The sequence below is a fragment of the Hyposmocoma kahamanoa genome, unplaced genomic scaffold (assembly GCF_003589595.1).
Source record: "Hyposmocoma kahamanoa isolate Upper Pololo Valley unplaced genomic scaffold, ASM358959v1 78, whole genome shotgun sequence".
Classification (NCBI taxonomy): Eukaryota; Metazoa; Arthropoda; class Insecta; order Lepidoptera; family Cosmopterigidae; genus Hyposmocoma; species Hyposmocoma kahamanoa.
In genome coordinates, this window is record NW_020653945.1 from 3,545,125 (window position 1) to 3,561,476 (window position 16,352).

At 36.6% G+C, this 16,352-nt stretch overlaps 2 protein-coding genes across 6 annotated transcripts in view; one reads left to right on the plus strand and one right to left on the minus strand.

Annotated features, from left to right (window-relative positions):
* Positions 1-5,155, plus strand: part of LOC113232879 (multiple epidermal growth factor-like domains protein 10) — a 91,213-nt gene extending 86,058 nt beyond the window's left edge. Inside the window, exons 8-9 of one of the 4 annotated variants that reach the window (XM_026467755.1) lie at positions 1,815-2,011; positions 4,276-5,155. In XM_026467755.1, coding sequence (XP_026323540.1) covers positions 1,815-2,011; positions 4,276-4,443 — 365 coding nt within the window. In that variant the 3' untranslated portion in view covers positions 4,444-5,155. The remainder of the gene's footprint in view (positions 1-1,814; positions 2,012-4,275) is intronic. The other 3 variants (XM_026467754.1, XM_026467756.1, XM_026467757.1) reach the window with 3 other exon arrangements.
* On the minus strand, positions 4,614-15,846 carry LOC113232878 (5-hydroxytryptamine receptor 2A-like). 2 transcript variants are annotated; one of them, XM_026467752.1, is made up of 10 exons: positions 15,630-15,837; positions 13,644-13,884; positions 12,212-12,354; positions 11,634-11,758; positions 10,634-10,772; positions 9,801-9,889; positions 8,986-9,075; positions 8,273-8,376; positions 6,512-6,724; positions 4,614-4,731 (listed from the first exon to the last, which is right to left on the minus strand). In XM_026467752.1, exons 2-9 carry the CDS (start codon positions 13,819-13,821, stop codon positions 6,516-6,518), a joined length of 1,077 nt encoding a protein of 358 aa, XP_026323537.1. In that variant the 5' UTR covers positions 13,822-13,884; positions 15,630-15,837; the 3' UTR covers positions 4,614-4,731; positions 6,512-6,515. The 2 variants fall into 2 exon arrangements, with proteins under 2 accessions (XP_026323537.1, XP_026323538.1); XM_026467753.1 differs by lacking the exon at positions 4,614-4,731 and having other exon boundaries at positions 6,553-6,724; positions 8,277-8,376; positions 15,630-15,846.
* Positions 15,847-16,352: the final 506 nt, after the last annotated feature.

Sequence of the window (16,352 nt, forward strand, 5' to 3'; positions counted from 1 at the left end):
TTATCGTTGTCAATTTAATGTCAATAATTATTAAGAATAAAATATACCAACGGATTTATATTAAAAAAGGTGCACCACAGTCAATATCGTCAAGTTCGAATTCGAAAAACCTTTTCCACGCTAGCGCATAAACGATTTTACGCGCAGATTTATAATGAGAAAGCCTTTCCGAGCTAGTGAGGTGAAAAAGAACTTTAAACAAGCGAGCTTATCAGAATTCTTGATGGAATCAAGCGCAACATGATTAAATTAATTACTTAAACTTTTTGCTGCTATCATTGCTGCTACTTAGTAGGCTCAAATGGAAACAGGTTACATTATTATTTTAAAAACATCCTGTTTATTTCAATTGCATTTGTTATTTCAGTGTGTCGTACGTTACACTTGGTTGCAACTTGGGATGTACTTTACGATTCGTTTTTTATGAAGACCGATTCAAGTGTTTACGATCTAGCGATTTTTTGTATCGATTCCTTTCCATACGATTTTTAAGTAAATCGATCCAACAATATCGAATCGGGCGAATCGAGTCACCTAGATCATGTTCATAATTTAAACAAAACAGTCTCTTTATGAACCTCTATTGTTTATTGGCCTGCAAGAAAAGCAGTTTGGCAACATCTATGTACTAAATAATGTAGACTTAATGTACACACCCCAGCACATCAAGCTACACATTGACGTATCTTGTTTCGTTGCACTGGAGGCGATTTTCGAACAAAAATGTGTAGTCTGGTGTGCCGTTGTCCGTACATTAATTCTACATTATTTAGTGGTTATCGCTAATTTTGTGCAATCTAAATGTCATTTCTCACTGGCTAGTATCACTCTAAATGAAAGTCGTAAACGACGAAGCCAAAAACAGTGTCAAAATTTTTTTTTGTTCGAAATTAATTTTCGAGATCGATTCAAGAGCACGCGATCCGATCTGTTGATCGATTCAAAGGCATATGATACATTACAATAAAAAATCGATTCAAAGCAAAAAATCTTGCATCCATAGTTGCTACCGAAAACAAGTCAATATTTCAGCATGAAATTAGCCACATAGTGATGAGTTTCTGAAAATATGGCCCCCTTTGCATATTAAACTATTCTAGAGTGATTGTTTAAACCGTTTTGACGCCGACGTCATATACTCCTTGTATACGTCATTATAAACTTGAATAGATGAACACAGATTCCTCATGTTAGTCTTCCTTTGATGCTCCATGTAGTGGCGTAAGAAGTTAATTTATTTTATTGCTTTTGTAGTATTTTTTCTCTTTAAAATTAATATATTTCTGTTGACGAAGCAAAGGGATGTTCGCTTTCTTGTACAAGCATGCTTATACAACAACTTAGAATATTTATTAGAATGAAGATAGAGAGAATGTTAGTTAGAAAGGACGAAAATCATGTTCATATTCACGTACACTCATTACCCCAAGTCCTACCACAGTACTAAAACAATTGTATGGTTTTACAGCCCAAGCGTATCCTAGGTTTGGTCGTAATTCTTTGTTGTACCTTACATCATTTCGGGGTCGTGATCCCGACCCATGATGATTTATGCTTTATTCTATAGTATTATCATGAATCTGAAATGAAATTTGGTACAGATTAGATTCAATAGGATCTAAATTATACAAATAATTTTTCAAATATATTACGTTGTGTTCCTAATGAGATAATAAGTCATAATTAACTGTATGGCTTACACCCTGTATGGCTTACACTCTGTATGGCTTAGTATGTGATACACTCTTAGTACAGAAACTATGTCGTACAATACTGGTTTTATTCTAACTTCTTGTATTGTTATTATTTTACAGCTGTGCATCATCTGGGAGAGGCATGCGAATACGATGTCCAGTGCGATGCGTTATCGGGAAAACCGGAGGCAAGATCTCCTGGCGCTGCTTTATGCTTAGGTGGTGTTTGTCAATGCGCCTACAGTGCACGCGCAACTGGTACGCCTGAGCGATGTTGGCAGAGGAAGAGGCCTGGTCAGGACTGTGTAGTGGATGAGGTAAACAAAGCACCTGAATTTGTTATAGTAAAATATAAATCAGTTTGAATTATTTCTTATTACTTATCCGTTAAAAAATCTACAAATACTTACACCCTTAAAATAATTAAGTGACGTAAAGAACCTCACTTATCAATAGGCTTTATATTTTACCATACTTGTTGTATTAAGCCGATTCTAGGGATGCACATTACGTTTCGATTTTTATGAAGATCGATTCAAATGCATACGATCTAGCGATATTTGTATCGATTCATTTCATTTAGACGAATCGAATCGTCTGGGTCGTATTCATAATTGAAACAAAGTAGTCTCTGAACCCCTATTTTATATTGGCCTGCAAGAAAAGCATTTTGGCAACATCTAAGTACAATAAGTGTACAATATTTGGCGAGTCTCGCTAGTTCTGCGCCATCTGAACGTCTTTTTTTTTTATCCAAATTAATTTTGAATCGATTTTCATGAGATCGATTCAAGAGCATACGATCCGGTCTGTGGATCGATTCAAAGGCATATGATCCGCTAAGATCCAAAAAATCGATTTAAAGCAAAAAATCGTGCGTGCGTAGCCGATTCGCCGTCGACACGACCGCTTCATCGCCGAAGCAGATTCGTTGCCGACCTGTGTCGTACGAACCATTTATACCATGTCGTATGAACCAATATTTTTCTGACTAGCTTATTCCGTGTTCCGTGTAGGTAAGAGTGATGGTTTCCGAAATGTCGAGATTGATTAAAAAAATAACGTGTGTAGGTTGATGTGAAACATGTCATTTCTATTTGATATGAAAATCATATGTAATTTTTTATTTAATTTAGTTTGTTTCTCAACAATTTTACTTTTTGAATGGCGTCATTTTATTATTGAAGTTGGGAAATTTCTCCATAAATCATTCGCCGATAATAATATCAACAATAAGAAGCTTGCCAAATTTCATGTCAATAGCTCATCTAATTTCTGAATAGACCTATCGTGATGTATAGGCGAACACCGAAGTCTCTCCATAAGTCTCTTTTTTAGTACCTGGTTTAAGTAAGGAACTTTAAAAATTTGGTTAATCTAATATATTAACCATCGAAAACTAGAGTGTTATTGGGTCCCCGCGACAGGGTCCCCAAAATGCTGGCAGCGTTCCCCCTCTGTATGGCAATGCTAAGGTATATCAATATATAGAGCGAAATAACTGTGAGCCTCTAGGCCTCTTAATTGCCTTCTTTTATTTTTAACAATGAAGCTATTCTTTCGTATCTAAATGGCATATGTTTATTTAGCAAACAAATCAACTTTTCAGGCCCTTTATAGGTCCCTGATGGCTGACAGATCGTGACCATGGGACCTGTAAAGGACTCGAAACGTTTTATATGGTTTGTGGTCTGTAAAAAGAAATATAAGCGAGTTAGCGCCGGTATGGCAAACAGGTGATGGTTCGAATCCAGCCAATCAAAAGAATTTTTCTTTGTATTTATTTAATCTTTATGTTTTCACAAAAAATATATAAATATCATTGCAGTAAAATCATGGTATTCAATAAAAATAAAATATAAGCAATGTACATCCGAAAAATAGTTTAATGTGTCACGTAGAAAATGAAAATGTAATACTAAAAATGTTTTTAGTAGAGCTCCTTGTGAAAGAGTTCGTCCAGGGAAGTACTGCCGCCTTACCTATTTCTGCCGCCAAGCAGTAATGTCAGCATTACTGTGTTCCGGTTTTGAAGGGTAAGGGTGTAATTACAGGCACATGGGACTTGTCAACTTACGTCACAGGGTGACGGGCGCTATGGCAGTGTACCTCAGATCTTTGTAATTTAAAGAGCTGAGTGGCACTGCAACTGTCATGGACAGGCGTGTAGTTTACCATCAGGCGCACGTCTTGTTCGTCCCACCACTTGATATTATAAAAAAAAACAATCGCGACAACCCAAGAGAACTCGATATATTTAATTTTGTACTACACTACTTGTGTATCTAAATGTGTTTACTTAAACCACATATTCACTATAGAAATTTCGAGATATAGTCGTAGCCTCTTAGTTCGAATAACAAAGATGATAATGTGTTTTCCGCGACCTTTCTTCCCTAGTAAATTTAACCAGACACGTTGTAATTAAACAAGGACTCACAGAAGACCACTGTTTATTATAACAAATATTACAATACATATTAATATTACACACAGTCCAGTTATACAATATTTACATTTCAAATTCATCTAAAAAAACTTAATACTAGCAATTAACTAAAACATCTTTATTTCTTTTCAGGAGTGTGTCTCAGAAGAAGACGAACCTGGCTACTGTTTAAACGGTATCTGCACTTGTAAAAACTGTTCCCCGGACGCAAAAGACTTTTTTGGAGGCGCTAGCACCATCTCCCGTCCGCCTGTATACATCGCCGCCATTATTGCAACAGTCGCCATTTTAAGACACTAGCCGCCATTTTAATGTACACCATCTTGTTTGGCATAATGCGTCATTATTCTGATATTCCGTTTTAAGACATATCCCATCATTTTTTAACCTTTTCCTCTCACGGATCGTCTCTTTTATCTCCGGTCTTTTCTTCCTTTAATTTCCGAGGTTTTTTCTAGCCAACTCATTACCACGAGATAAGTTGGCTTATAAACCTATAACATAAAGCGGCTGTGGTGTTACGCCTATATTTCCAACACGTTTTGTTGTACGAAGAATTTTTGTGAAGCCAGTTCAGACCAGGTGATCCTAAAACCAATAATATACGAGTAGTTAATAACTTTTTCTCAAATATATAAACGTGATAACATAATCATTATAATGATAATCAAAATACAGGCCGAATCGGCAAATTTAGTGGTCGAATGGCATAATTCAAAAATACGTTCGAAATATTTAATCGTAAAAAAAATGTAGTTGTTTCTTCGTATTATAATAATATAGTGAGTACCTAGTCCCATGGTACAAGTCAGTGTCAAATGTTATTCAATTCCACGATAAATGATGTAGAATTACATATCTTGCACAAGCTAGTTATAGGTCGTTGTTATGTTGTAGATTATTTCAAATTTTATTTTAAGTTGTAAATAATTTAAAATTGTTATTTGTTGTTGTTAATTTAATTTAATCTTAACTTAAATAATTTCCATTTTTATCTTACATTCTTTGAACAGTATTTTCCATGTGCAATTTTTATTATTGAACTGTTTTTGAACATAATAATTTTATTGTAAAACTTATCGTAAATGGGTAGTTGTCATACCAAAGAAATGTACACATATTAATATGAATGTGTTTAAATAAAATTTACCTATTTACTTAAATAGGAATAAAAAGTTGTTTAACTTTTAATACCCTAAAGGATCTAAAGTGTAAATTAGGGTCGTATTCTGGAACTCTACTCAATGCTCAAGTCAGGATTTGAGTATGGTTTAAAGCACTCGAAATCACACTCAAGTCCATGCCATTAGGGTCGTATTTCCAGTGCTTGTGTTTCCAGTGCAATCCTGACTTGAGCATTGAGTAGAGTTCTGGAATACGACACTTAGAATGGTTACACACTACACGAAACTGCATCGCTGCACTTACAGTTCATAGGCGATTGCATCGATACAAAGGCGCGACTGCATCGATACAAATTGCATTGCATCGCGTACAGGTGCTTATGGTGAATTATAAATACGACAAATCTGTATAGGTTTATGCACATTGTTTTGTTTTGCGTCGTTTGCATCGCGTTGACATCGCTGCTAAGAGTCACCGAATGTAACCACTCTGAACTACAAATTACCATCGGAGTGTATCTTTAATGTTAAACCATAATTTTAAGCTCCGACACAATCTTTTGTCTGTGTGTGTATATGTAAAGTGGATTTTTTTTGTTGTCAACAAACTTATTTAACGCGGAGTCGTCTTTGTGCGATCGTGTTTTTAACCACATTTGCCGATTCACCGTCGACGCGGCGCATGCGTCATTTTAAAGGAGCCTACTGTATAATGGGAATAAAAATACATGTGCGGGTTTTTTTTCAAATACTTAACAAATAAATAAGTTACGTCTCCAAGTTTTATATATCAGCGTCTGTCGCCGTTGCTATAGCAACGAAAACGGTGTGGGGCAGTTAGCGGAGTCAGCGCTCGAGTTTATGTATTTTACAGACAACCAAGTATTACACTAACGCGCGCGATGAATTAGCGCAGGCCTGTCGTCGCGCGACAAGACGTGCTGGCGCCTAGGCGTCTAGACAACTTGGTACCGATCGTTTAATTTTATTTACTATTTTGAGGTAACCACGCGTTAGAAATTGTTGGGAAATATTAACATAAAAAAATGGGCTTTTTTTTATTTCACTAATGTGTTCTATTACTAAATGTTATGCACAGGAAAAAAATGGACAGTGATATTTATATCACACTGTATTTAAGTATACTTGATATACAAATAACACTTTATAAGAATAACACCACAACTCTATAGTACCTAAAGCAATGCACGTAAGGTATCCCAAGAGGCTCACGGAAGTCATACCTTTTTAAATTCTCCTAGAAATCATCGGCACGTCAGTCCTCGTATTGACGTCAGTGGTTCTTGAAGAGCTGCTAGTCGTGAGGGAGGCTCGTATCGCCCGTCTGACGCTAGGGGAGGCTGCTGCATAGACCAGGGGGTTGAGAGAGGAGTTCGCGTACCCAAGCCATGTACACCATTGCCAGGCTACGTCACGCACGCACTCGCAGAGGGAATCTGCAATAATTGGAATCAGGATTTTCTAACAAACACTGTGTCATCTTCGGTACTAGTCAAATGCTATATTTGACTGTTGCCACCTACATTATTTTCTTTTTTATGTAATTTTATCACCCCCCAAAAATGTTACCTATTGTTCTGAGTGATAGGTGATGTACCTTTGTCTGCTTAAACGTAAAACCACATAAGTGACATTTTCGACAAAAAATTCCAAAATTATGTACCAGTTGTAAGAAATTCACCGTCTTTCTACAGATAAAACTTTCATTAAGTTTATAGCTTTTTCGTTATTGAGTTTCACGTGCAGAAAGATAGTGATTTTCTTACCAAAGCTATATAAATTAAAGATTTTTAGTGGTACATGTCACTAATGTGGTTTTACCTTTAAACAGACGAATATATAGGTACCTAAAGGTACCTATCACTCAAAACAATAAGTAACATTTTTGGGGGGTGATAAAATTACATTAAAAAGAAAATAACGTTGGTGGCAACAGTCAAGTATGGCATTTGACTACTATCTACTAAAGATGACACAGTGTTTGATATGATATAATATTTATTAGTTTCATTTTGTATTTTTCTAACCCACTTCAAGAGAAGAAGTGTACCTCAGTAGGTAAAGTCCCATTCAAATTTAAGAAAAATATTCCACTTCTAGGAACGTTTGCGCCTTGCATACAACCTCCAATTCATATTAGCTCCCAATCCGAGAAATGACGATCCGAAATGTCACAGAGATCATTTTATTTCTTGGTGCACCAGTGATATCCGTATTTTCTCGGATTCGAATAAGACTTAGTGCACAAGCGACATCCGAAGTGGGTCCGGGTTTTTTAGATTTGTTCTCAGATTCAGAAAGAAAAAGAATCGGATGCAGTACACAATACGCACTAAATTACAATTTATTAACTGAACATCAGTTGAAAAAAACAAAGAATTAAGAAACTCCTAATTTGTGGAATATTTTCTTTAAATTCGAATGGCACCACTACTTAGTTACTTATTTACATTGACTTACAAAAAAATGGACGACGGGTCTAATACAAAAACCACGAAAAAAATGTCCCAAGTCAACCTATTTAAACGTAGTGACATGTAAAGGAATATGAAAAAGCTAAAACGTTGAATTTAAATTGTAATGTCATCGCAGTACTGTCTAATTTTGCTTTCTTCGCTGTCAATCGAACAAATGAAGACTAAGGCGTGAATGACGCTCTGTATACGATTTTAACGCCCTATAAGTTCGGACACTTTTTAGCGCGGACCCGGCGTCCATATAATTGTAAGTCAATGCTTATTTAACAAAAAAAAGGATCGTCGAATCAAGAAGCCAGTTAATAATGAAAATAAAAAGTGAATTTGATACAAAACATCACTAACAATAATTTAGATCCAAAGTTTCACAAATATAAACAAGATTATAGCGATCAAGTACAATGTTAGCTATAGAGGTATGTAATACTCAGAATTTACTGGAGCATAAAGTAAAAATTCTCTTTATAACGTTATTATGTCATATGTAGTTAGTTTTATCACTCTCACCAACAGGCAACATGACGAAGAAAGGCGTCCAGCAAATGAGGAACAGAGACATCAGCATTACAATCGTGCGGGTGGCTCTGCGTTGTCGAGGGATTATTCCTCCTCTAATACAGAACAGAGAAGATGAACACGTTATTTATGTTTTGACATAAATAACCATTGACTTACAAATAAATGGACGACGGGTCTAATACAAAAACCACGAAAAAATGTCCCAAGTCAACCTATTTAAACGTAGTGACATGTAAAGGAATATGAAAAAGCTAAAACGTTGAATTTAAATTGTAATGTCATCGCAGTACTGTCTAATTTTGCTTGCTTCGCTGTCAGTCGAACAAACGAAGACTAAACTGTGAATGACGCTCTGTATACGATTTTAACGCCCTATAAGTTCGGACACTTTTTAGCGCAGACCCGACGTCCATATAATTGTAAGTCAATGTAAATAACACACAACAAAGGATATTTATTTGTATTGTATTGTATTGTAAAGATCTGAGAGGGACCGCACTGCGCGCGTCACCTTGAGACATAAGCTGACAAATACCATTTCCCTGCAATTTAACCAATTAACCGTACCTTTCAAAAGCGGAACACAATAGTGTTCACATTGCTGCTTGACGGCAGAAATAGGTAGGGAGAATGACTTCTTTCACAAGGAGCTCTACAAATGGTACAGTAATGGTCTGGTTACCTCACTACGAGGTACTTACGGTGAATTTGAAGTTTTCAATGGTGACGGTATATGTTCCTGTCCTGGCGCATTAGGAACTGCTAAATGATTGCGCTTTGGGGTCATAAATCTGAAAAATTCATACAGAAATTTATTTCACTATTTCTTACAAATGATATCAGTTTTCTTCACTACTTAATAAGTATTATTATGATATTTTTATTTTGATAACATACAGGTAAGGTATAATAAAAGCTGATACTAGAAAGTAAAGCTAGGAGTTTTAAATTATATGAATAAAATTGTTTGGCTATGCTAAAGCGTTGAGCAAGGTATCTGCCGGCCCTTGGGTTTCCCAGACAGTCTATTAATTTTCCATCCAAGTCCAATCCAATCGGGCCAAGGGTTTCGACTCCAAAGGCTGTAAATAGGTAGTCGGAGCCGGGATCCTAGTACTTATTACAGTTCAGCTGCGGAGCCAGCCCTCTTGCTGTTGTACTGGAGATGGGATGGGGCAAGTGTGGCGTCCCACACCAGTGCCCGGCCCTTACTGCGTATTTATTTAGAATGGATAGTCAACACAATGTATCGATTCCCCACTCTTTAGCGCGCGAACCTTGGTGGAAGCCTGGGGTGTTGAGGGGGCTCGTGGGAACATTAACCTCGAGCCTCCCCGGACTCCACGCCTGTCCATAACAGTTGTAGTGCCGCTCTGAGCTGACAGTTATAAGTTGACAAGTCTCAAGTGCCTGTGATTTATCCAGTACCCTTACCGTTAAAAATCGGACCACAGTAAAGCTCCCCTTACCGCTTAGCTTATCCCACTTATTTAATGAAGTGATAATGAGCACTTACGTGGTTAATTTCTGAACTGTTGAAGTTTTCTGCTTCGGTATCGGGGTAGCCATTGCCATTTCCTTTTGGTTTTGCGCATTGTTATTTGCCTGCAAGAAGAACCGAGTCAGGAAAAAATATATACCCTGCCTACAAAGGCAGGGTATATATTTTTTTATTGTTATACAAATATATTTTTTATTGTTATACAAATAACGCAGTATAACAGAATATTACAATTTTGAACTAAGCGGACAGAGAAGAGCGGAGTACATAAGCGAAACTACGTGAATGAAGATGCTTCCACCAGATCGACGTGGTATAGGAAAGAATCAGACTCATCATTCAGCCATACAACGCCCACTGCTGGGCATAGGCCTCCTCCAACGATCTCCACGACGTTAGGTCCTGCGCTGCCCGCATCCATCGGTTTCCCGCGACCTTTACCAGATCGTCGGTCCACCTGGTGGGGGGCCTACCCACTGAGCGAACCTTTCCGCCCCAACGGCCACCGGTTGTCCTAGCTATGTGCCCCGCCCACTGCCACTTCAGCTGAGCAATTCTTCGAGCTATGTCGGTTACCTTGGTTCTCCTACGGATTTCGTCATTTCTGATTCTATCACGTAGGGAAATACCGAGCATCGCTCTCTCCATTGACCTCATGCCATTAATCAAATCAGACTGAATAGCAGCAAAATGAAACTTCTTCATGAGAGCCTCTCCTTTCGAAGACGATACTAACTTTACATGCTGTCTAGAGAGAGAGGTGGTACTGGAATTATATGAATAAAAGAAGGAAGGAAGGAATTTATACTTGTACACAATTCGCTACCAGTCAGTTAATATACGCTTACCACCTGTTTACTGGACGTAGGTCCTCTATGGGCTCGAATCGGTATGGGCACTGCTAGAGACCGAAGGATGTAAGCGTAAAGGTACATCATGATCGTTGCCGGAATGTAGAACGAGAAGGATACGCTGGCGAAGACGTAGCTGCAATAAAATCATCGACAAAGGTTTTTTCAGGCTCTTTTGAAAATAGCTACGACACATAATTAGGTTTAGCTGACTTGGTATTGTTTTTTTCTTTATTTGGAAAGGTAAATTTACTTTCATAATTCATAATTAATTTACTCATTGTTTCATGTGGATTGCCAAAGGAGTTACATAAAACCTAATGCCACAGTACATATATGAAAATGTTATTCATGTTAGGAATTTTTTTTTTAAATAGTGACAGACATAACATTAATTCGAGGAATAAAAATAAACTAACTGCTCTTGACAGTCGTATTTATAAAGTCTCAAATTCATTTATGGAGCAATCTATACGCTTCTGTAATAAGATTCCGATTGATATTCAAAATATGCCAGTTAAGAAATTTAAAACTATTGTGAAACAAAACCTTTTTACGAAAGGTTATTTATGCAGCTTCTGCGTACTTGAATGACAAAAATCCGTGGTAGTGACCCGTTTAGCTCTTGCAGGTGGTCTATAAGATGTTTAAATTAAATATTGTAATGATAAATGTATTGAAATGTATATTAACAAAGAGCAGCCCCTAGAGCTTCTTGCTCATTCTTCTCAGGAAAATCTGTTACGAATGAGCAGTAGAGTTAATCAGTATGACGATTTCAAGTGTAATTTGCTTACCTACGAAATGCCTATGAAATAAAGATTATTTGACTCAAAGTCTTTGAAAACAAAAGTTTCCAGCACAGGAACCCTGTAACGACACTGACTATAACTGACTATAACTAAATTAATTAATAATTTTGTCTGCTAAGACATTAATTATTTACAGTTATGAAATATGTTAAAAGTACAGTTAACGGGAACTATATGTAACATACCCGACATTGGTGTTAACGGTGCAGGCCTTGGGCGCCTCTCCAAGAAAGTAGTGCCTTGGCGAAGGTATAAACGCAGCTGGTAGAGCAATTACAGTCGAAACCGGCCACACAAGCAGCGCTGATACCTAAAATATTCACGAATTGTAAAAGTGACAGACAAGTGTTTTTTTTTTAATTTTATTACAAGGAAAATTTCCTTACTTTGATATTGATTCTATAGGGAATTGCATCCGAGAATTCCTCGTCTAGCTAACCACCCTTTTTACCGTGGTCATATTTGGTTTGAAATATCAAAGATCGATATTTTTTGTTATAATGGATTTATACCGTAGCGCCATCTGTGAGAAATCTGTGAGATATCTTTACAGCTACCAGAGGTTGACAAGAGACGTCGCTGTATAAATTGTAAAAAATGTTATGATGTTCTACTACCATGATATTAATTTATTTTTAGTGAAATTCCTCCTCTAGTTTGTCATAATAAAAATCCTTCCAACAGACAGTAGTAGTAAACTGAAGCACTTGTTGTAAATGCACAACTTGAGTAACCAAGAAAGAATAAATTTACTATACACGACCTTAGCACGTCGATTTCTTCTAGCTCGGGCAAGCGGCGCGGTAATGCCATACCAGCGCTCCCAGCCCAACGCGCATATGGACAGAATCGATGCCGTGCAGCAGAGCACGTCCAGCGTGCTCCAGCAAGCGCACAACGCCCACGCTGGGAAATTAAACGTTACTTTATAAATATTTACGTATGCGAGGCGAAAAGCCATGGGACGACTTCTTCAACAACGAGCAAGATGTCGCAACGGAATGCTTCCGCATGCCTAAGGATACGTCAGCATGCTTAAGGACGCCGCGTCGTACATAAGAGATTCCGCGGCTTGTTAAGGACACCGCGGCATAATTGCCGTCAGTGTACGCTTGCATGTAGGAATGCCGAAGGATTCCCTGCCGAGCAGTCCCTCCACTGTTGGCGCCGGGCCTCAGTTCCTTAAATACGGTTAATAATAAGATTTTAGAATTAATATGAGAATATTGCGCGTTTTTTTATCAACCTTCGTAGTCGAGTGGCTTGTTCCGGTTCTCATGGTGTCGCCATCTCTGTGTCCTGGGATCGACTCCGGGCCGGGTCAATGCAGAAACTTAACTTTTCTATATTGTCTTGGGTCTAAGTGTTTGCGGTTTCCATAATACAAGTTCTTTAGTTACTTACTTTGGGATCAGGGCAATGTATGTGATGTTGTCTAATATTTATTTATTTAGCAAATACTGAGTTAGACCCTCTTGTTACCGCAGCTGGCACCACATAAAGTATTTTTACAGTAAGTGTCCTTTTTTTATGTGAATAGTTGTGTTTTAATTTTATTTTTATTTTTTATTTTGTAATAATTTAATTATATTTTACGTTTGAAAGATTTCATTATGTTTTTCTTTTTTTTCTTTTGCGATGTTATTAGTGGTAAACTAATAAATATGCCTACCTACTTCCTTTATTTTTTCTTACTTCCGCTTCCTGTTCAACGAAGGGTCTACTCCCAAAGTTTCATGCTAGTACATAATCAAGTACATATATATGGAAATGAAACTATTTTTTCGAATCTAAATCACGTATTTGTGGTATGTTACTGCAGCACATGCTGAGTTAAGTCCCGTGTTGGCATGACTAGACGCTGTAACACAGACCATACCGGACTAACTACTATGTATGTTTATTTTAATTTTAATTGTAATTATATGTCAAATAATTATTTGTATATGAACTGTTTTTTGTGTGGTGTTGTGTTGTTGTATTAAGCCATTATAATATACTTATAATATAGACATATTTGTTTTTTTTTTCAAACAAACCAACGTTTCGGTCCATTTAAAGGTCCCATGGTCACGGTTGACCCTGAATCATACAACATTTTGTGACTTCTCTCCTATATGTATGGATGGGCACAATGTTTTTTTTTTCGACGTTTAAACGAGTGATTATAATTTTATAACCCAATTGATACTTGCGTAAATTAAAAACGATAAGCTCCCTCGCAGCGGCTACGGGCAGGACTGACAATCCGACTAATAAATCGGCCGCAGCCAGGCTGGCCAACGGATAATGCGCGGGCGCACGTCGCGCACGCCACACCGCCACAAGCACCACGGCGTTGCCGGCGATGGTTGTCGCGGTGACCACGAGCATGGCGGCCGCGGCAGCCACCCAGCTGAGAGTGATATCGCCACGGGGGTACACTTCGGCCACTGGCTGGAGGTTTTGTAGATTTTACACAAAATTTATGATGACAAACTAATATAAAGTTGTGAGGTTTCACGTTGTAATTGGAAATAACCCTCGTACATCGTACCTTCCTAGATATAATAAAGCCAGATGTAATTATACATCAAAAGTGGTTTTAGCACACGACAGTCATGAAAATAATTCATTCATTCATTCATTCATTTTCTTTATTGCAATTCACATGTAATATTCTATGTACAGGCATCAAACATATGAAACCCAGAAGGGCGTGGCAATGTATGAAGACATACAGACCGAAGTTTTAATCTAATATAATTATTCAATATAATTACCTACTAACCTATTAATTTTATTAAATACAATAATATCCAATCATTAAAATATTCTTCCAAGGAGCAAAAACATTTATTTAGCAGAAATTGCTTTAGAACTTTATACAAAATTTTATCACGTCGTTCATTTTTTAATTGATCGTTTAATTTATTATACATTTTTATTTCCATTAATACAAAGTACATGAAATAAATTGAAATTTTTAATTTTTATCATGAAAAATGAATCACTATTCATACACGCATTATTAATACGAGACTATTTCCTTGCGTAATGTAATCAACTTTGTAACGCAACGCACAAATTTCTTAACCGACTTTTTCTTTAGGTTCTCAATTCGATTGTTTTTTTTTTGTAAGTTTGTTACGAGATAACTCCAAAATTTGTGAACCGATTTTGATGATTCTAGTTTTGTTGGAAAGGGGGTACCTCAGGAGTGGTCTCATTTAAATTTGAAGAAAATATTCCACCTTCAAGGGTGGCAAACTAGGGGATGAGTAAGGTTGCGCGCACTTTCCGATAACCGATTTCAATAAAACTTGGCAATTAGATGTAATTCCACGTACTTTTCAGGTCGGTTTTTTTCTACAAAGTTATGTATTTTTATTGACAGTTGTCTCCATAAAGTCACAAATTCATGTACGGGGCAACTTATAAGATCCTAAAATAAGATTTTGAAAACGCTGTTGTATTTCTACAAAATTACCATTCACGAAGGCCAAAACCATGGTGAAAAGAAAGTATGGAGAAGTTATACTTTTGTATAAAATATAGCTTCTCTATACTTAGATGGTAAAAATGTAAGGGAGTGATGAATATATCGAATTAAATATAATAACAAATTTATGTGAACAAATACCTAATCAAATAGGTCATGGCCATGTCATGGCTGACCAATGACCATATTTAATAGTTTAATTTCCATTTCCTAGAACTTCTATTTGTTTTTATTACGAACAAGTCGTGAGTCTGGCGATAAGCGACACGCCTGTCCATAACAGTTGCAACGCCACTCTGAGCTTTAAAGCGCAAAGATCTGATGGGTACCGGCACTGCGCCCTTCACCTTTCGACTTGAGTTGACAAGTCCCATGTGCCTGTAATTTCACCAGCACCTCTATTCTTCAAAACTGGAAAGTAGTAACGCTCAAATTGCTGCTTGGCGGCAGAAGTAGGTAAGGTGGCACTAGTTCCCTGGATGAACTCTTTCACAAAAAGCTCTACTGCGTCTCAAATTCTTATTCTTCCAGGGGAGTGTGCCCTACGACTTCAATTGTAATTTTGTTCTTTTAAAATAAATATATTTTTTATAAATTGGGACTTATTTCCTAATAATAATTTCTGGAATAACAACCCAGTTGTTTATGGGTATTTTTACTGCCACCCGCCAGATAGATTAATAAGGAAATATAAACTTACTTGTTTCCACGATCTTATAAATATTTATTCTGTTCGATTTAAAAAACAAGAAACACTAAAACATTCACATAGTCACAAACGAGTCACTGATAGAAAATTTCAAAGAAATAGTGAATTTGAACCAAGAAAGAAAAACACAAAACAAATATAAGAAGTAAATTAAATGGACACTTAACTATAAACGATATAAATATTTATGAAACGTTCTTGTATAGATAGGGAAGAAAACAATCATTATATAAAAACCAATAGCCATAATATGACGGTAGTTGAAAAAAAAATATCTTTAATTATACCATGTAACATGGTTTTTGTTTCTGGGTTATCGATGTCATTTTATAATGGGTTGTAAAATAAAAACATGAACACTTTATTTTTCGGCTAAAATGTTGCTTTTGTGGTCAGTACAACGAAAACTTGAAATTTACTTACCATTGTGGAATCATACAAATTTTCGGGTTACCTTTATTTAAACACAAAAAGGGAACATTATATTTCAACCAAAATTCTATAAATTGAATGAATGAAATTCTATTTTCACCTCACTAGCTCGGAAAGGAGTGTCTTTCTTATTAGAATTTTCATTTCATTCATTCATTCAAAAGGTTTCAAAGTCATTCAAAGAAAAGGTTTTTCAAATTCGAACTTGACGATGGACTGTGGTGCATCTTCGTTACACCTAACTTTTTCATTCGATGAAAAAAAAAACATAATGACACGTTC

Excerpts from the sequence above, each read along its gene's own strand:
- LOC113232878 (XM_026467752.1), bottom strand. The coding sequence starts at position 13,821 with ATGCTCGTGGTCACCGCGACAACCATCGCCGGCAACGCCGTGGTGCTT. Across the intron at positions 10,773-11,633 it reads ACCGTTAACACCAATGTCGG|CTACGTCTTCGCCAGCGTAT; the intron begins GTATGTTACATA and ends ATTTTATTGCAG. Across the intron at positions 9,076-9,800 it reads ACAGTTCAGAAATTAACCAC|ATTTATGACCCCAAAGCGCA; the intron begins GTAAGTGCTCAT and ends TGAATTTTTCAG.